The 19,376-nt window shown below is 30.1% G+C and overlaps 4 protein-coding genes across 4 annotated transcripts; 3 read left to right on the forward strand and 1 right to left on the reverse strand.

The window, feature by feature from the left end:
• Nucleotides 1-1,447: 1,447 nt before the first annotated feature.
• On the forward strand, nt 1,448-2,115 carry LOC137830362 (small ribosomal subunit protein eS17-like). The gene has a single exon (XM_068637651.1). The coding sequence runs from the start codon at nt 1,545-1,547 to the stop codon at nt 1,965-1,967; it is 423 nt and encodes a 140-aa protein (XP_068493752.1). The 5' UTR covers nt 1,448-1,544; the 3' UTR covers nt 1,968-2,115.
• A 4,658-nt stretch (nt 2,116-6,773) lies between these two features.
• On the reverse strand, nt 6,774-7,196 carry LOC137829433 (small ribosomal subunit protein eS17-like). The gene has a single exon (XM_068636235.1). It carries the CDS (start codon nt 7,194-7,196, stop codon nt 6,774-6,776), a length of 423 nt encoding a protein of 140 aa, XP_068492336.1.
• Nucleotides 7,197-9,707: 2,511 nt separating this feature from the next.
• On the forward strand, nt 9,708-11,860 carry LOC137830365 (small ribosomal subunit protein uS3x). Its single transcript, XM_068637653.1, has 6 exons — nt 9,708-9,900; nt 9,980-10,127; nt 10,217-10,388; nt 11,138-11,192; nt 11,276-11,407; nt 11,519-11,860. The coding sequence occupies exons 1-6, from the start codon at nt 9,871-9,873 to the stop codon at nt 11,687-11,689; spliced, it is 708 nt and encodes a 235-aa protein (XP_068493754.1). The 5' UTR covers nt 9,708-9,870; the 3' UTR covers nt 11,690-11,860.
• Nucleotides 11,861-15,092: 3,232 nt separating this feature from the next.
• Nucleotides 15,093-17,208, forward strand: LOC137830364 (plasmodesmata-located protein 2-like). Its single transcript, XM_068637652.1, has 3 exons — nt 15,093-16,194; nt 16,679-16,786; nt 16,907-17,208. The coding sequence occupies exons 1-3, from the start codon at nt 15,420-15,422 to the stop codon at nt 16,912-16,914; spliced, it is 891 nt and encodes a 296-aa protein (XP_068493753.1). The 5' UTR covers nt 15,093-15,419; the 3' UTR covers nt 16,915-17,208.
• The last annotated feature ends 2,168 nt before the right edge of the window (nt 17,209-19,376 follow it).

Consider the following 19,376-nt stretch of genomic DNA (forward strand, 5'->3'; position numbering starts at 1 on the left):
TCCCTCACACTTTGTTGAGAGCTTTTTAAATTATTTTAGAATTGAAGTTATTTGACAATGGTGTTAAATAATAACTTATTTTGTTGGCTAAAACTTGAATATAGCATCTAATACATATAAAATATTTGTGCAATTCGCTTTGTTATTTATGCTTTGAAGTGTGGTTTAAATATTTGCAAAAACAAATTTATAAATTATTGCTTGTTGTTTTCATTAAATGTATTTCAAACCATATATTGAATCTGATTATTTTGTAAAATATCAGGTTGCAAACAATCTATTCACTTGAATTTTAAAAAACTTATAAATTCTTCAATGACGTGAATAAACAAATGCTAAGTTTTGATCATTTGAGAAAATTATTGTCACGTTCGACAAAACACATATTTCTCCTATGTTTTAATTTTAATTTGAAAGTTATTAAGTTTAACATACCTAATTAGTAAGCGTTCATATTAAAGGATTTTTTAAAATAAATAAATTATAAATAATTAAAAATAAAGGTTCTAAAATTAATAGAAAATAGTAATTTAATTTATTTATTCAATAAAATTTCGTAAAATGAAAATTTTAATATAGCATTATATTTCTATATAATTTTAGTTTATTTTATCAATATTTATTTGAAATAAAAAAACATAAAAAATTCACTAATATCAAATTAATATTAAATTAAACTTAACTTTGTTTCAACTCAAATAAAAAACCAGAATGATTAAAAATTGTAAGATCAGTCTAAATTAATGTTAAATAAAATAATTATATCCAAATAGTTTTATGTGTGACAATTTTTATTATATTTAATTTTATGATACTTCCTAAATTCGCTCATCTTTTTTTTATAATTTATGTAAAATTACTTATTTTATTTTACATCTTTATGAAATACACATATTCACATATTTTTTTTTATCATTTTACCTCACTCACCCCTCTTTTTGTTTCTCTTCTTCCACCACTATCCCAAATCTTATTTTATTTATTTGAAGAAGTTGCTAAGGTAAATAAAGAGCAGGGTCTAAAAGTGTTAAAGTTGGGCAAAGACTTATTACACTCAACATTTTTGAACCTGCACCAACAAAATTTTCAAATTCCGAAAATGTCTTTTATTTCGAAAATGAAATATGAAATTAAAAATAATACATTTTGAAAAAGTAAATCTAGAAAATCTAGAAGAAATTATTATGTTTGAAAATAATACATTAAAAAGTAAATTTGGAAGAGATTATTGTGTTTCGAAAAAGAGGTCCAGAGTGTATTTTTATATGTACCTTTTAAAGGACATTTTCGTCTTTTTCCCATGAAATTGGGTGCAGTTATATGGTGCAGGAAGTAATTGCCAGAGTGTAGAATGAATTTGGGCTGGTTACAAAGAGGCCCAATGATATTGATTGAAAAGAGACCCAATAATGCCCAATGATTTAAAAGAGACCCAATGATGCGGATAACATTGATAGAAAACCCTAATTAGGTGTGTATAGCGGTTGTTGTTGTCGTCGTCATCATCATCGTCTTTGACAGAGAGAAGGAGTTGAAGGAAGAAAATGGGACGTGTAAGGACGAAGACAGTGAAGAAGTCATCGAGGCAAGTGATAGAGAGGTACTACTCTCGGATGACGCTCGACTTCCACACCAACAAGAAGGTTCTCGAAGAGGTCGCGCTCATCCCCTCAAAGAGGCTTCGTAACAAAATCGCCGGCTTCTCCACCCACCTCATGAAGCGCATTCAGAAGGGTGCTGTTCGCGGAATCTCCCTCAAGCTGCAGGAGGAGGAGCGCGAGCGCCGCATGGACTTCGTCCCCGAGATCTCGGCCATCCGGACCGACCAGATCGAGGTCGACGGTGAGACCCTCGACATGCTCGCCGCCCTCGGAATGTCTGAAATCCCCGGCGTCGTCAAGGTCGATCCTGTCCCTGTACAGGCGCCGCTTGCCTTCGGCCGTGGCGCCGGTGGAAGGAGGTTTTAATTCCCACCGCCGTCATTTCGGTTTTGAGATTTTTTTCGTGTTGTTAATTAGATGACTAATTTACATTTCTGTAGTTTCTTTAGTTGAGTTTTGGATGCTTGGAATCGTTAAACTTATTAATGGAATGGAGTTTTTTTGGTGTTGCTTATGATTTCTATCTTGATAGTGTTTTAATTGTTTGAAGTGGTTGGCCAATGACTATGTTTGATTTCTGCGCTAAAACGATGGTAGAGTTTGTCATAGAGTTTATTTCAACACTCCTTTTAATTTCTGCGCTAATGAATTTTTTTAATTGATAGGATAAATTGATTGTTGTGCAATATTGATTTTGACTATAAATTGATGGACATTTTGATCTCATTGAATATGAAAGTGCACCTCAATGGTCATCGATTTGACCCCATGAACCCCAACATGTATAAAGCCAATTTTGCAACAGCTAGATATGTGACCCTAAGACCAATTTCTAGATTCCATTCACTCCATCATTGTTTTAAAATATCAACATTATATTGATAATCATAATGCATATATAAATAGATTTCAATTGCTAAGCCCTTAAAGCAATGGTTACAATTGTATGAACAAGAAACTATTTTACTTAATAGTGTAACGCAGGGTCTAAAATATGGATAATCTTTCACAAACCCTAAATAACATTAAATTATATTTAAATAATAACATTAAAGTTTCTTATATTAAAAAAATTGTTCTGATTACCTTGCTTCTTGGAGATGACATTGCTTATGTGAAACTATTTACATAAATCATTTAACTTAAAAAATGATAAATAATAAGTCAAACAATAATTGTTAAATAAAAAAACACACTTAATTTCAATATCTTCGTTTTTCTAAAAATAAATAGCCAAAATATACACTTATTCTAACTTGTGTAAAATAGAAAAGAATAAAAATGATAATAAATCAAAATTTATTTGTTCAAATAATTCTATTTCTTTTTCCACTAAATCTCAAATTTCCTTTTAAGCTTTGTCGTTCAGCTAGAGTCATCTTATGTTGTATTATTGACACTAATAACATCTTCCAAACTTAACACTAGATCAAATAAAATTTCTACTTTTATCTTAGAACTTAGCTACTCCTTATAGAAACACATGCTTAAATCTTTGAACCTTCACCCTACTGTTTATTTACTCCTCATAACTTATATCTATCTAAAACTAAACCATGGCACAACTAAATCTAACTTGCCCTTGCTCTACAATTATTAGCTAACTATCCATTTTATTTTATTGAGATTTTGAAACTATTGTTTTCTATTCCTAGAAATATAAGAATGAAATTGATAAGGAATCAATTCATTCGAAAAATAACATCCAATCTTTCCGAGGCAAGAGTCTCAAATTCATCTATAATTTGAGTTTATCAACAAAATCATATCACTTATAATATAATATAAGTATTTCACCAAAACAATTATTAATGTAAAAATGATAATCTAAAACACTACTTTCAATTAAATAAATTCACACTTAATAAAATGAAATATATCAAACAAGTTTAAATATTTGTAATTAAGTATTTATTAATATTTTTTTATTAAGTGATTAATTTTTTTATATTTTAATTAATGTTTTAATCATTTAATTTATCTCTTAATTAAGTAATATATTGTTATATTATTCTTACCCTATTAATTGAAGATATACCAATGTTAAACTATATGAAATAGAAAGATGACGTTTTCTCCTTATTTTGTGTGATCTTTCATTACACGTTCTAAGGTGCATTTGCTGAAATAGGTTTTTGCATTTAGTTAGTATCTTTGAAGATTGTTGAAGAGATTTTTGGTTCATATATTGTAACATTTTGCATTTTTGTGATGGTTGTATTATGATATTTATAAGATAATGGAAACATTATACCTAAGATTGAGTAAATTGTTATAATAGGATTTGGTTCAAACAAGTCTAAATAACTTTGTACATATCCTTTCCTCTAATATTTTTTATATTTCTTGTTTTTATTTATGTTTTTAAAAATCACGTTCATTGAATTAATTGCCTTAAATAGAAGTTTTCAAGGTTCGTTAAATAATAAAAAGAGTTTCAAACTAATAATTCACCGTATCTCCTTCTTTTCAATAGATTAATTTGTGTTGATGTAAGATATTATGAATACAATTCATGTTTAAATTTTTCCTTAATTTTCAAGAAAGTTTCCTTCAAAACATTTTTAGAATTTCTTTTGAATTACATTACCTTAAATTATTCAAAAGTTATAATAAAAGTAATTAAAGACGTGTAAATTTCATTTATACACATTCAATTGCGAAAACAAAGTCATCCTTAAAATCATTAACATTAAGCTGTTAAATACGGTATTATTATTATACAAAAATTTATCACTTCATCTAATTTGTAATATAATTTTCATTTATTTAAATTGAAAGTTTTAAAATTGTTTTCCAACAAAAGAATTTGTACAGGAATCATCAAAATTGAGCAAAACGCAAAACTATCCCTACCCAGAATGCATAACAAAGAAAGAACCCTAACGCCAATAATTGGAGTCTGAAACCCTGCATCGGCGTCAATCTCCGTATCGCTTCTTCAGATAATTTCTCATGACTTCCCTGCGAGCCTTCAACCGCTCCTGTTGAGGAGCCACGTTAACAAACGACAAATAAGCTCCCACGCCGAAGAACAAACCGCCGACGATGAATACGCCGCCACTCACAACCACTTGCCTCGCCGTCGGCGGATACAACCACGCCATCGTTGAATTCACTTACTTTTTGTAGTTAAAGGAAGATATTCTTCTGCGCCCAAAAATATACAAACAGCAGAATTTCAATATGGGCTAAGGCCCATTTCAATAACAGGCCAAATCTCGATGAGGCCTGTTTTCCTGCATCCCCCTTATTTTTAAGCTACAGCCCCGTAAAATTAAATTCCAATATTACCCTTATGAAAATAAATTAATTGTGGTGGGCATTGGTGGTGGTGCCAAGTGTTTATTACACTCTTATGAGAGAGTTAGACATATTATATGAAATTTCTGTGATATAAATGTGAATTATTTATTCAAGAGGTAGATGAATGATAGAAGCTTGACACAAAAGATTTATTGAGAAAGTGTCCAAATCATTAGTTTAATGAACATTTTTAAAAGGCTTAAAATTAACACACCTTTATCTAACGCATAGGAGATATAAAATTAATTTAATGTCCATTTTCATGCTCTCAAATAAAGGAGGTGAAAGTTAATCCTACATTTATCATTAGTGAAACGCTTAGCATTAGACGTATGAATCGAAAAAATAGTATAAAAATGTTAGCTTTTTGATATTTTTTAAAAATTGTATATTTTCTTAAAACATACTTAGTGTTAATTTAAACTGTGATAACACCTTCATTTTTTCTAAAAACTAATTTTAATATTTTAAAACTTTACTTGTTTACTTATTATTTTGCCATGAATCACGAAATCGGTCAAAATAACTTTAGTTCACATAGTCAGTTAATTTACATATACTCAAATTAAAATATAAAAGTTTAATAATTGATCATATAATCATATATTACAAAAATAAACCTATACTAACATTTTAAAAACATGATGTCTAAATTAGAAATATTTAAAATAGTGAAACAAAATAAAAGAAAATTATCTTAGCTAGGAAAAAAATTATTAAACCTAAATTTATCCAAGCATGAAGCGGCTGTGCGAAAATATCTTAAATAAGAAAACCATCAGCACGCCACCAAATATGAAATTAAGACAACAAAAAAAGACAGAAAAATTGGATCTGCAAAGTTTATCAAACAAAAGTATCTATAAAACAAATAAATGGGGAGACAGAAGATCACTCTGTCTTGTACCTCTGTTTCAATTCATGGCCTCAAATAGATAATCATTGAAGTGCACTTTGATAACAACCCAACCTTTTTCTTCAAATCAGTTTAGGTCAAGATAAAAAAACCTTAATCCAACCAAATTATATATAATCATATCAATTTTCCAAACACCAAGATGTATTATGAAAATTTTCAAGCCATTGGCACTATTGTTTGACAAGCGAAAGAAAAAAAAAACTTCCAGTTTTACTATTTTTGCATGCATTATCCTGCTTACAGATTAAAAGTTGTTTTCTGCAAGTCAAGGATGCTTAAATGTAACGACAAATGGCAGAGGTAATTTACAAGAGAGCGGCAAATAGAAGACTTCGAATGAGGCAAATCAGAGACAAATGAACACAATACGAAATCTGACAATTTTGGCTACGGCTAAATTAGAGGTAGGTGTTGTATAATCACTCATGCTACAACAATTTTGGTTTCATGGTAGAACACTTATAATCAAAGGCTGTGGTTCCATTCCCCCTTGGTTTATTGCAGCAGCCCAATTCTCACAGTAACCACGTTACACGCTGTTAGGCAAGAAAAAAACTAGAAATTCTCTACTGAGTGAATTTTGGAGAAGCCAGCTACAGATCAAAACCTTGTCTAGCAATGACATGAAGATCAAATGAGAACCCAAATCCGACTACGATCAACTCTATGGTACAACTCTACCATAATTTTAGGACATAAATCAAACTAAGTTATTAGCCAACCAGTTCAAACAATAAAAACACTATAAACATACAAATCATAAGCAACACCAAACTTCATTAAAAGTTTAATGAATCCAACCATCCAAAACAACTCAGCTACAGAAGCGTAAACCCTAAAATATATAATAATCCAAATCACAAAGCATAACAATTAGTTATCTCATTAACAACATGACCAAAACTATCAAAAACCGAAAAAAAAACCCGAAAAGAATGCGGTCGGGATTAAAACCTCCTTCCACCGGCGCCACGGCCGAAGGCAAGCGGCGCCTGTACGGGGACAGGATCGACCTTGACAACGCCGGGGATTTCGGACATTCCGAGGGCGGCGAGCATGTCGAGGGTTTCACCGTCGACCTCGATCTGCTCGGTCCGGATGGCAGAGACCTCGGGCACGAAGTCCATGCGGCGCTCGCGCTCCTCCTCCTGCAGTTTGAGGGAGATGCCGCGCACGGCACCCTTCTGAATGCGCTTCATGAGATGGGTGGAGAAGCCGGCGATTTTGTTCCGGAGCCTCTTTGAGGGGATGAGAGCGACCTCTTCGAGAACCTTCTTGTTAGTGTGGAAGTCGAGCGTCATCCGAGAGTAGTACCTCTCTATCACTTGCCTCGACGACTTCTTCACTGTCTTCGTCCTTACACGCCCCATTTTTCTTCTTCAGCTCCTTCTCCCTGTCAAAGACGATGATGACGACGACAACAACGACAACAGCTATACACACCTAATTAGGGTTTTCTATCAATGTTATCCGCATCATTGGGTCTGTTTTAAATCATTGGGCATTATTGGGCCTCTTTTTAATATCATTGGGCCTCTTTGTAACCAGCCCAATTCCATTCTACACCAACACTAACACTCTTTATTTACCTTAACAACTTTTTCAAATAAATAAAATAAGATTTGGGATAATTTTTTCAAATATGAGTATTTCACAGGTAAAGTAAATTAAGTAATTTTACATAAATAAAAAAAGGAAAGATTAGCGAATTTAGGAAGTATCATAAAATTAAATATAATAAAAAAAATGTCCCACATTGATATAATTTTTTTATTTAATATTAATTTAGACTGATCTTACAATTTTTAATCATCCTTGTTTTTTATTTGAATTCAAAAAAAGTTAAGTTTTTATTGAATATTAATTTGATATTAGTAATTTTTTTATTTTTTTTTCAAATAAATATTGATAAGATAAATTAAAAGTATATACAAATATAATGCTATACTACAAATTTATTTTTATGAAATTTTATTAACAAAATAAATTTTAGTATTTCAATTTCATAAATTATTTTATATTAATTCTTATTAAAACTATATCAAGAATATTTTTATATTTCAATATCACTTAATCTATTTATTTACTCTTTTCTATTGCATCAGTCAAATTTTCTAAACACTTTTTACTTTTTTTCTTTAACTTTTCTATTATTTTTGCTGAATCCAAGTAACATTACTCTTTATTCTTTTTTTTCTTCCTTTTATTTTATTCTTTTTCCACTCACATCTCAAATCAAACAAAAATGATTGAATATAATTTCTTTTGAAAAGTATAATTATTTATGTTATAAAGCAAACTTAATAGGCTTTCTTTTAATTGTATTATTTCAAGAATTAACTTTTTTATTTTTTAAAAATATGAAACAAATATAAAATAAGTTTTTCCTCTAAACTAAGTTTAAATCATTTATAAAATAAAATAATTTAAAAAAATAAGAGATTTTTTACAAATTATTTATTATTATTTTTTCTCCCAGAATTTTTTATTAAAAAGTTTATGGGAATAAGATTTTCCTCTTTTATAAAAAAAAAAACAGACTTACTCTATATTTCAAAAAATTAGTAATTTTAGTCTTTAATTTTTTTAAAATATTAGTCCCTTGATTTTTACTTTTTATATTTTTTATTTAAAAAATTACCTTTAACACTTACTAATTCGGTATGTTCAACTCAATAAGTTTCAAATTAAAATTAAAACTAAAGTATAGGACAAATATGTGTTTTGTCTAGCGTGAGAATAATTTTACCAAATGATCAAAACTCTGCATTAGTTTATTCACCGTCATTGAAGAATTTATAAGTTTTTTAAAATTGAAGTGAATAGATTGTTTGCAACCTGTTATTTTACAGAGTAACGACATTCAAGATCTACTTTGAAAATCTTTTAATGAAAACAAACAAACAATAGTTTATAAAATTATTTTTCAAAATAATTAAATCAGACTTCAAACCATAAATAACAAAACAAATTGCACACATATTTTTATATTGATTCAGCTGAATTGAAGGCTATATTCAGTTTTTAACCAACAAGTTTAGTTATTATATTAACTATTAAATAGGTGCAATTCTAAAACAATTTAAAAAACCCTCAACAAATGTTCGGAGAAGTGTGAGGAATATTTTTGCTCTTTCTTTTTTCTTTTCTTAAAATAGTATAATTTTATTCTAAATTTCCACAAATGACAAATTGATTTTTTATTATAAAATCGGGTAAGAAGGTAAGATTCAATCATAGTGAAATAGTTAATTCTATTCACGAGTTTGTTAATATTTCCTAAATAAGTTTTATATAAATTGCTTGTGTCAAACATTTGTAAAGAATTTGTATTTGTATTTTTTTTAAAATAATAATTAGCAATTAATTAAACTCGCACATGTGTTAATTGTGTTAAATAATTTATGGAAAAAAATTGTATAACTGAACTGACTGATCATGTACAACAGTTATATTATATTGAAAATATAATTAACTGTTAATAAAGTATATTGTTTGTTTTGAAAAAATGTTATTTATTTTTAAATGATGATAATTTAAAAAATATTTAGTTGTGTTATTTTGATTGAAAATAATATAGAAAAAATAATAAAAATGATAAAATTCTAAATTTGAGATGTTAAAGTAAAATTGGTTAAGGTAAAACATTTAAACTTAAAATTAAATTAAATCCATAATTTGAAATATAAAAATATTTTAATTTTTTTTTTCTACTTTTTTCCCCTATTTTTATATTAAACAAAATGCATTCATTTTATAATTAATTTTCATTCATATTATTTCTTTCAATAAGAAAAAAAAATTCATTTATTGGTTTAGAATTCAAAATGAAATAGTTATAGCTAATATATATAATTTACAATTATTTTCAGTTTAATTTGTATTTGTATCTTTTCTACACAAATTAGGGTTTCCATTCTGCCTCTACCTATATATTCCACTACCTACCCAGAAACTAGGGTTTATTGCCATATCCCAACCCTAGCCGCACTTTCGTTTCTGCATCACTTGCTTTTGTTTTCGACATCACCTGGATTGTTGACAATGGCGACTCAAATGAGCAAGAAGAGAAAGGTTAGTTTCTCATTTAAAGATTCGCTTTTAAAAAAATTCAATAGTCGATAATTAAACGATTTGCGTATGCGCATTGCAGTTCGTGGCTGATGGAGTGTTTTTCGCGGAACTGAATGAGGTTCTGACGCGGGAGCTGGCGGAGGACGGTTACTCCGGTGTGGAAGTGAGGGTTACACCAATGCGCACCGAAATCATCATCAGAGCTACTAGAACTCAAGCTGTACTCGGTGAGTGTGCCTCTGTTTAGTTCTGGAACGTTGTATTATGTTTTTTGTTCGATTTGGGTATTGAAGGTTTTGTCTTTGTGTATGTGTAGGTGAGAAGGGAAGGAGAATCAGGGAACTTACCTCGGTGGTTCAGAAGAGGTTCAAGTTTCCAGAGAACGGCGTTGAACTCTACGCCGAGAAAGTCAACAACAGGGGACTTTGCGCTATTGCTCAGGCTGAGTCTCTCCGCTACAAGCTCCTCGGTGGACTTGCCGTACGCAGGTATAAATAGTAATTTCTATCAATTATTTTTGTTGTCGTTATAACATTTATAGATACATGGTGATCCTCAATATTTCGCACAATTATGACACTGGTCTGAAGTTTCCCCTGTACCACTGGGGATTCCTCTTCTTTGCCAAACCTTTTTCCCTTATTACAAACATGTAGATTTATTGCAGTCCTTGATATTAAGGATTGTTGTAGAAGATGGTGCTGTTGTAATCCCAGTTGTGGAGATCTTAGGATCGTTGATGTTGTTGTTGGAATTGCAATTGTGTACTGCTTTTTCAGAGTTGATTGCATCCTGTCCTAATTAGTATTGTGAGCTTTAAAGATACAGATGCAATGCCAGTTGCAGTTCAAGAAGGTTGTTGTTGTGGAATTGCTGTTGGGGATTGTTTTTAAAAATCTTGATTGCTTCGTAATGTTATTGATAAATGTGAATTTTATTAGCTACCTTGATTTTATTTGGTTTGACAATTTACTATTAGGAGAAATTAATCTTTTGTTATTTACTGTAGTGTATCTATGTGGATTCTTATTCTTTAAAGAATGTATGGAGATCCATTTATTTTTATAAGTAAAAAATTGTCATTTAGACCTATTTGTGTCTGTAAAAACATAAATTTGATTAGTTGATAATTTTGTTATTTTGCTATGCTCGGAATGTCATTTTTACTTGTTTGAACAAATGCAATTTTGTACTGGATTTGTTGTAATGCTGCTTACTCTTGAACTTTGTCTTTCAGGGCTTGCTATGGTGTTTTGAGGTTTGTCATGGAGAGTGGTGCTAAAGGATGCGAGGTTTGTTATCCATGTGTTTTTATTTGAGGTATTGATATTGTGGTGTTGCTTTGTCTGATGGTTTGCTTGTTTGATTTGAGCAGGTGATTGTGAGTGGGAAATTGAGAGCCCAGAGGGCAAAATCCATGAAGTTCAAGGATGGCTATATGATTTCTTCTGGGCAACCTGTCAAGGATTATATTGACTCTGCAGTCAGACACGTTCTCCTCAGACAGGTTATTTTATTTCAATCTTTAATAGATTCTTGATAAAGTTTATCTTTTTTGTTGTTGATTCACTTAAGTATTTTGTCATGATACTATTTTTTTTCCTTGGTGTCTCCTTAGGGTGTTCTTGGCATTAAGGTGAAGATTATGCTTGATTGGGATCCTAAAGGGAAGCAGGGTCCTAAAACTCCCCTCCCTGATATTGTCACAATCCATCCTCCAAAAGAGGAAGAGGAATACATCCGGCCAGCTCCAGTTTTGGCCACTGATATTGAGGTCCCTGTTGCTTGAAAAGCTATACATGGAGCAGTGATTTATATAAGCAAGTGCCTTGTTTTTCTTGTATTCAATGTTTTTTGTCAAGGACATGTTCAAAGTTTTGTAGTTTCGAAAAGAATTGAAGTAATTTGTTTTATCTTTTTTATACCTTTATGCTATGTCGTTTGGGTTTTCTTCCTGTGATTCACGGCATTGATACATTGTCTTATTTTCCTTGCTCTAATTCTTTGTTAACCAAATTTTGAAGTGCAGGTTTATTTGGACAACTACAAATAAAGTATTTTTGTTGTAGAAACTTGACATAAATGGCTTTTGTATAATAACGATGATATTTTGGTTATTGATTTTGCAGTCAAATTAACTATAAATTTTATGCACTATTTTTTTTATGTTTACCTCCAGAGTTCAGATTGATGTTTAGGTAATTAACTCGTGTAAAGTATAATAAGATTGATGTATACTATATAGCCAATAACAGAAGCATTTTATTATTCCCATCTACCTTTTGGTTTATGAATTTCCCTGCTTCTAGGTCTTCTCTTCCTATTGATCAGCATTATACATGGAATGGTACATTGGACCTATTTTGATTTAGTACTGTAACTGGAATGGCAAGCAAAATTTTAGACCTTGTTTGTGTAATTATTGTCCTTCTGTAGGATTGCTTTTGGAACATCCTTGAAAGAAGTCAATGAAACATCAGTTGTATCAACTTCTGGCACATATTGATTATGACTAAACTTTTCCCGTCAGATTTAGACCATACAAACACATATATTTTATGTATTTGTAAAAAACGTCTTCGGCTCACATAAGTATCTTAAAAGTTCATATCAACATCTAAAATCTTTTAGAAGACGTGCCTAAAGTGACTCCATGTTGATGTTGAAAATATATTGTATGCTATAACTATAGCTTTCATAAGGTAATATAAACACAAATTTTATCAGAGTATCACTTTTAGTACCCAACCTAAACTTAATACTAAAAAGTAAAAATAAAAAAATATTCTTAAAAGATTAAAATGTGAAAAATGTTCTAATTGTTAGGATTTTATGTAATTGATTAAAATGTTTATGTACATCATAAAATTGTATTTGTAACTGCTCTTAGAAAATAATCGATTAATATTTAATAATCAATTAACATTGTTTTAGATTATTTTTCAAAATTAATGAAAAGCCAAAATAATCTACAAATTTTTAACTGATTTTTATATTTTACTAAAGTAATTGATTATCAACTTAAAATAATTGATTAAATGATTTTGATGAGTATTTTAGAAACTATATAAATAGAACCCTTATTCTTTATTTTATACGTATAATATTACTTTGAAGGGTTAATAGAGATATTTATGAGTTATTTTAACAAGATTTATAAAAGTTTCTTCCAACTTCATCTTAATTAAAAGAAATACAAAGATTATGTATTAGTGTTGTATTTTTCTTGTGAAGGTTTGTTGTGATCCAAATAATACTTAATTTTAGTAATAAATGATCAAGGTCCAAATAATACTCATTTGTTTTTTTATAGCGATAGTTGTCTAGCGAAACTCAATTTATTGACTGAGAATTGGATAATGTCTTCATTAATAGAAGAATCAATCTAAAAATATAATCCTTCTTATCTCTTGTTTCTTTAAATTTTATGATATTTACTTTTGAAAAGCTTTTTAGATAATCAAACTATTAAATTTGAAGTTGTGTTTGACTTGATAATGTGTTTGTCAAGAGAAGCCATTGTCAGACTGCACATCATCAGTTAACTTCTTCCAATATTTTAAAAAAAGATTTGAAACATGATTAACCTTTCCTTCTTGTGTTTTGACCTATTTTTCCCAATTGGTATCAGAGCTCAACCTCTCAACCTCTAAAGGGTTTAGCGTTTCACCACGATTAGAGGAAATATCCAAATAATGACAAACATGTAACAACAACTAATAGGCGTAGGTGCATCCCTTACAAGGTCTTTAGCTTTTATGGGAGAAGACTTTCCTTACTAGAAAGATCATTCGGGATGTATGTTAAGTCCACACAATATCAACTATGACAGATTAAGACCAGAGGAGATATCAAGATCGATGCAAAAATTGTTTGATGAGATATAACTCAAAAAGGCAAGGTACATTCTAATTTGTGCATTGTTTAAATATGAATAATTTGCACATTAAAATTGGTCAAGGAGATTTGAGACTCCTTAAAGATCAAGTACGGGGATAATGAAGACCTGCAAATAAGAAAAGTTGCAACTCTCACACGTTAAATAGAATCTTTCATCATGAAGGATATGAAATTGTAGATTCTTCTAAATAGGTTAGAAGCTCTAAGACAAAGTTTCTCAAGGTTCAAATCAACTTGAAGTTGTTGGATGACATGACAAAAGTTCAAGATCCCAAAACAACATACATTAATAATGTTAGAGATTTGGAAAAGTTCATGTGAATGGACTTCTTAGAATCTTAAGAGTGCACGAGGTGCATCTCTAAGTTTGCAAACAAAAGTAAGTCTCAACATTGTTTGACTAAGCTCTCCATGCAAAGTCAATTCCAAAAAATACTCATTTCATTATTCCATGAATAACAAGTAACTTCTATCATCAATTGGCCATACATTATAGGCTTCAATTAGGACCAATTATAAATATAATTCCATTAAGAGACAACATATGTGAAAAGAAGTTCAGACTTTAGAAGCAGTAGACCACTTATCAAACACCAAAGAGTCAAATGATGAAGATGTCTTCTACTTCTTCATGTACAAGTTTAAAATGGACGATTTGAAAAAAGAAAAAAATAATAATTCAAAGGAATTGAAGGAAAAAAAAATGTCATTTACAACCATGCGAGAAACTTCAATATTTTAAATTAGTGTGCCATAGCAAGAAAATGAGAAAAAGCTTTTCATGAAGAAAAGTTTCATATTAACATAAAAAGATCTTGAAATTTCTGAAATAGAAGATGAAAAAAAGCTCATATTAATCTCATGATAAACATATTGTCCATTTGCTCTTCTCGTGATGAGATAGATTTTAGTGATATAAATTCTAAATACTTACAAAATTATTAAATCTTTAAATTTTAAAGAAGTAATATAAATTAATTTTTATTTTCTTTGAGATTAGAGAAACATATCTGTTCATAATTATAGATTTTAATTTTTTAAAGGATTTAACGTAATATATGATCTACCTAAATCTAAATGTTTATTTAATTGGACTTACCAAAATCGTTCTTTTTAATTCGATGAATTATATTTATTTAAAAGTAGAAGTATGGATCTAAATTTACAAAATATTTAAATAATTCAAACACTTCAATTTTCATTATCTTTAAATAATAATAAAAAGAAAATGAAAACTAGTAAGCCATGTAAAACATTTTGTTTTTGGTTTTGAAAAGTAGACACTATACAGTCTTTTATTTTTCTTTTTAATTGTACATTGTACTGATTGTAGAGAGAGATAAAGATGGTAGATGCAGCTCACTCATCTCCATATCTACTGAGGTTGTAGGATATCCAATCGAAAGTGAATCCCAACTCTATCGACAACCACAAAACCAGAATTTTGAGTCACTCAATAAAGGAAAAAGGCCAAATCCTTTGAGCTCTAGATGAAGCAAAAAGCAGCAGAAAAAGGCCAAAGAATCTACACCAAATCTTGATCTCTCTCATACCCTTTGAGCATTGGAGGGTTTTCCTCAAATTGCCATGTTTTGATTCCTCAACTCCAGAGTTATAAAATGGGGTTTTCTACTAAACTCATGTTATTTTCATTTTTGTTGGTTGTGTTCACATGTTTTGAGTCACCCCATGTTGCAGAATCTGCTTCTGATTACTCCACTTTGGTCTACAAGGGTTGCTCTAAGGATTCTTTCACAGATCCAAGTGGGGTGTACTCCCAGGCACTCTCTGCACTCTTTGGCTCATTGGTTTCACAATCCACCAAAACCAAGTTCTACAAGACCACTTCTGGCTCTGGCCAGAACACCATAACTGGTCTCTTCCAATGCAGAGGGGATCTCACCAACTCTGACTGCTACAACTGTGTCAGCAGGCTCCCAGTTTTGTGTGACAAACTTTGTGGCAAAACCACCGCTGCAAGGGTCCAACTACTGGGATGCTACGCTCTCTATGAGGTTGCAGGGTTCTCCCAAATCTCAGGTATGCAGATGCTGTACAAGACTTGTGGGACAACAAATGCTGCTGGGAGAGGGTTTGAGGAGAGGAGGGACACTGCATTATCTGTGATGGAAAATGGGGTGGTCAGTGGCCATGGCTTCTACACCACCAGCTACCAGTCTTTGTATGTGATGGGGCAATGTGAAGGGGATGTTGGTGACTCAGATTGTGGGGAGTGTGTGAAAAATGCTGTCCAGAGAGCTCAGGTTGAATGTGGCAGCTCTATTTCAGGACAAGTCTTTCTTCACAAGTGTTTCATCAGTTATAGCTATTACCCAAATGGGATTCCTTCTAGATCATCTTCATCATCACCTTCATTCTCTTCATCTTCTTCAGGTACTAGATGACGTCACTATTCATGTCAAACCCCTAAGCTACCTACTTACACACTCGCACACACCGGACCAAACAGATATGAATGTAAAGGCAAAAGAGAAGCCTCAATTTTTAAGTTTTAACATCATTCTAAAATTTGAACAATCTGTCATTTTCATTGTTTGTTTTATAAACTTAAGTTCACTTTGAAATGCTCTGTGCATTTTTAATTTAATTATCTGTCAAATTCATGCTGAAGTATTGGAATATATTACATAAACATTCACTTATTTGGCTTCAACCATAAAGTTATTGAGTACTTAACATGAATTTATTTCACTTCAAAATCAATTCTAATCATAGTTACTTCTGTTTGATTTATGATCAATTTTGCAAACACTTACCTAAATCTGCACTGAATTAGTTGTTCCAGGGTTCAAAGATACCTGCTAGTATGATCATCTTTAGATCTGCTATTGTGATATGTTGCCTGTTGGTGATGCAGGGCAAAATCCAGGGAAAACTGCTGCTATAATATTAGGAGGAGTAGCTGGGGTGACTTTTCTGGTTATATGTTTGTTATTTGCAAGAAGTTTGAAGAAGAAACATGAAGGTATGAGTTATATTATATATTATCTGTTACTTTTATTGTTATACATACTTTCTGCTCTTACTGATATTTGTGTATTGATTCTCTCATTTACTCATTTTGCATTACTATTCTTTTGAACAGATTATTGACAGAAGAATATGATTTCTGAGAAGGCAAAACTATTCTTTTTGATGCATTGTTTTTGCATGTTTGGTTGATGGATGAAGGGTGAAAATTTTGTGGTAAATAGATGGTGCTTCATACAGAAACAATACAGAATGCTTCACTGAAATTGTTGTTGGTAAGATAATATTTTGTTGTTGGGAAGAGCAATGTGATTAGAACATGAAAGTTATATTTTTTTCACGAGGGTGTAACTGTAAATTACCCAACTGAATGACTGTTTGCACCCCAGTGGATGAAAATTTTGGACTTTACCTTTAGCCATGTGAGAAATTTCTCTTTTTTTCTATTTTCTACACTGTTCACGTTTCTCTTTTTAATTGTTCATTCACTTTATGCTTTCTAAAAAGTTGCAAGTTGCAACCCTCCCTCATATACTTTTATATTAAGTTTTCTTTTTTCTAAATTAATGTTATTGAAATATCAATGATTGAAGTAAAAGTGAAAAAATTTACTATAGATAATATGTTACATTTGGATAACAAGGTAAAACTGTTCTATAGTACTGTTATTTCTGTTCTTTTACATTACAAATGCAATATTTCACACATGATCTAATAAATCAATTATTTATTTATTTGAAAAAAATTAAATATTCAATTTGGTCGTTGAAAAATAAAACTTGATCTAATTTGGTTATGAAGGAAAACAAGTTTAAAGTAGCTAAATAATTCTTTAAGATTATAATGGTAGGACTTCTTCACTATTTTTTTTTTCTCTATTTTTATTACGTTACTGCTTTATGAAAATGTGATAAATTAACTTACTTTTACTTCTACATTTTTAATGTCCATATAATTTTAATTATACATATATGGTCTTATAATGTCAATTGAAAATATTTAGGTAGTGTGTACTGAGTGATAACAAGTATTAATTGCAACATTTTACAATTGTGGCAATCTTAATTTGACAATTCTGGAAATATTTATAAATTAGTTAGTAATTTAATAAGCTATTTTAATAATTATGTCAAGAATAACAATTCAATTATTATTTTATTATACATTTGTAGTAAATAATTTAATTATTTTTTGTTATTTTTGTTGTATTTATTTTTATCTAGGAAACACAAAAAATATAGATAGGAGTATTTATTAAAAGTAGTATTATCTTATTACTCATACTTCTTTTATTTTTATATTTTATTGATGATAGGGTGAATGACACTTAAGTTTGGTTTCAAACTCTGGTTCAAACACGAGAAGTACGTCATGCTAATGTGTTTTGGATGATCCACATATATTTATTTTTAATTTTTTTATTATAACATTAAAGAGTTATTTGCACATGGATCTTTTTGACACTTTCATTTTCTTGAACTTAATAGCTTGATACAAAGTTTTCACTTTTTCAAAATTTCTTCAAAGATTTTTTTTTTTCGTGTAAGAACATTTGTTTCCTATGGGGTTTGAGTAAATTTTTTTTCAAGTCACCCTAATTTATAGTTTGTACGGAAAGTTAGACTATCACCTCATATTCCTCGAGACACCTTAGTTTCATATCTAGCAACCTCAAAACACACATGAAATAAAATTTTGTAAAATAATGATGAAACCATACAAACTAGACTCAAAACTATACAATAATAAAGTGAGAATAACATATGAACACCAATTATCAACATTATAATAAAAGACAACCAACGAATTAGAGTTTTTCCTACAACAACATTGGGTCAAACTACAAGTTATATGCAATGAATTAAAGATTTTGTTTTTACTTGATCGTCATAAATCCTCTCTTCGGTGAAATATCGTATCAAGTAAGTCAACCATCATGTTGATATTACTAAGCAAAATATCAAGCACCATACAAAATTACCTACAATGATTGACACTGAGAAATAGTTTCAACAACAAACTGCAATTATGTAGTGTTTATTGATGTCATCTAAGGAAGAACAACCTTTAAAAATAACATGTTTGCTTTAAAAGGGGAGGAAGTTTGACTACAACTTACAAAATAACCTATATTGAGTTGAGCTACAAGTTATATGCAATGAATTGAAGATTTTTGTTCAACCTAATCATCATTGATCTTATCATGTAGTCAAATCATGAATCAAACAAGTCAAACATCGTATTGATATTACTAAGAAAAATATTGAGCACCATATAAAACAACTCACTATGATTGACACTAAGGGGAAAGAATCTCAACAATATGATGAGATTACAAGTCTTTATTGATGTTATCTAAGGAAAAACAACCTTTACCAAAAATATGTTAGCTCTAGAAAGGTGGCTGAGTAGATCTTAAAAATAATTTTAAAGATTTTCATAAGATGATAGTCAGTAGACCGTCTGTGATCTATTATTTAATAACTTGAAACAAATAATGCATGAAAAATAAGTTGTTATTTTGCATGACATCGTCGGTTTGTTTTTCATGGCGAAACTTTTATTTGTAGGCATCTTGAATAAGA

Source organism: Phaseolus vulgaris, chromosome 7, assembly GCF_000499845.2.
Source record: "Phaseolus vulgaris cultivar G19833 chromosome 7, P. vulgaris v2.0, whole genome shotgun sequence".
Lineage (NCBI taxonomy): Eukaryota > Viridiplantae > Streptophyta > Magnoliopsida > Fabales > Fabaceae > Phaseolus > Phaseolus vulgaris.

Excerpts from the sequence above, each read along its gene's own strand:
- LOC137830362 (XM_068637651.1), top strand. The coding sequence starts at position 1,545 with ATGGGACGTGTAAGGACGAAGACAGTGAAGAAGTCATCGAGGCAAGTG.
- LOC137829433 (XM_068636235.1), bottom strand. The coding sequence starts at position 7,196 with ATGGGGCGTGTAAGGACGAAGACAGTGAAGAAGTCGTCGAGGCAAGTG.
- LOC137830365 (XM_068637653.1), top strand. The coding sequence starts at position 9,871 with ATGGCGACTCAAATGAGCAAGAAGAGAAAG. Across the intron at positions 10,128-10,216 it reads TAGAACTCAAGCTGTACTCG|GTGAGAAGGGAAGGAGAATC; the intron begins GTGAGTGTGCCT and ends GTGTATGTGTAG. Across the intron at positions 11,193-11,275 it reads GTGGTGCTAAAGGATGCGAG|GTGATTGTGAGTGGGAAATT; the intron begins GTTTGTTATCCA and ends TGATTTGAGCAG.
- LOC137830364 (XM_068637652.1), top strand. The coding sequence starts at position 15,420 with ATGGGGTTTTCTACTAAACTCATGTTATTTTCATTTTTGTTGGTTGTG. Across the intron at positions 16,195-16,678 it reads ATTCTCTTCATCTTCTTCAG|GGCAAAATCCAGGGAAAACT; the intron begins GTACTAGATGAC and ends TTGGTGATGCAG.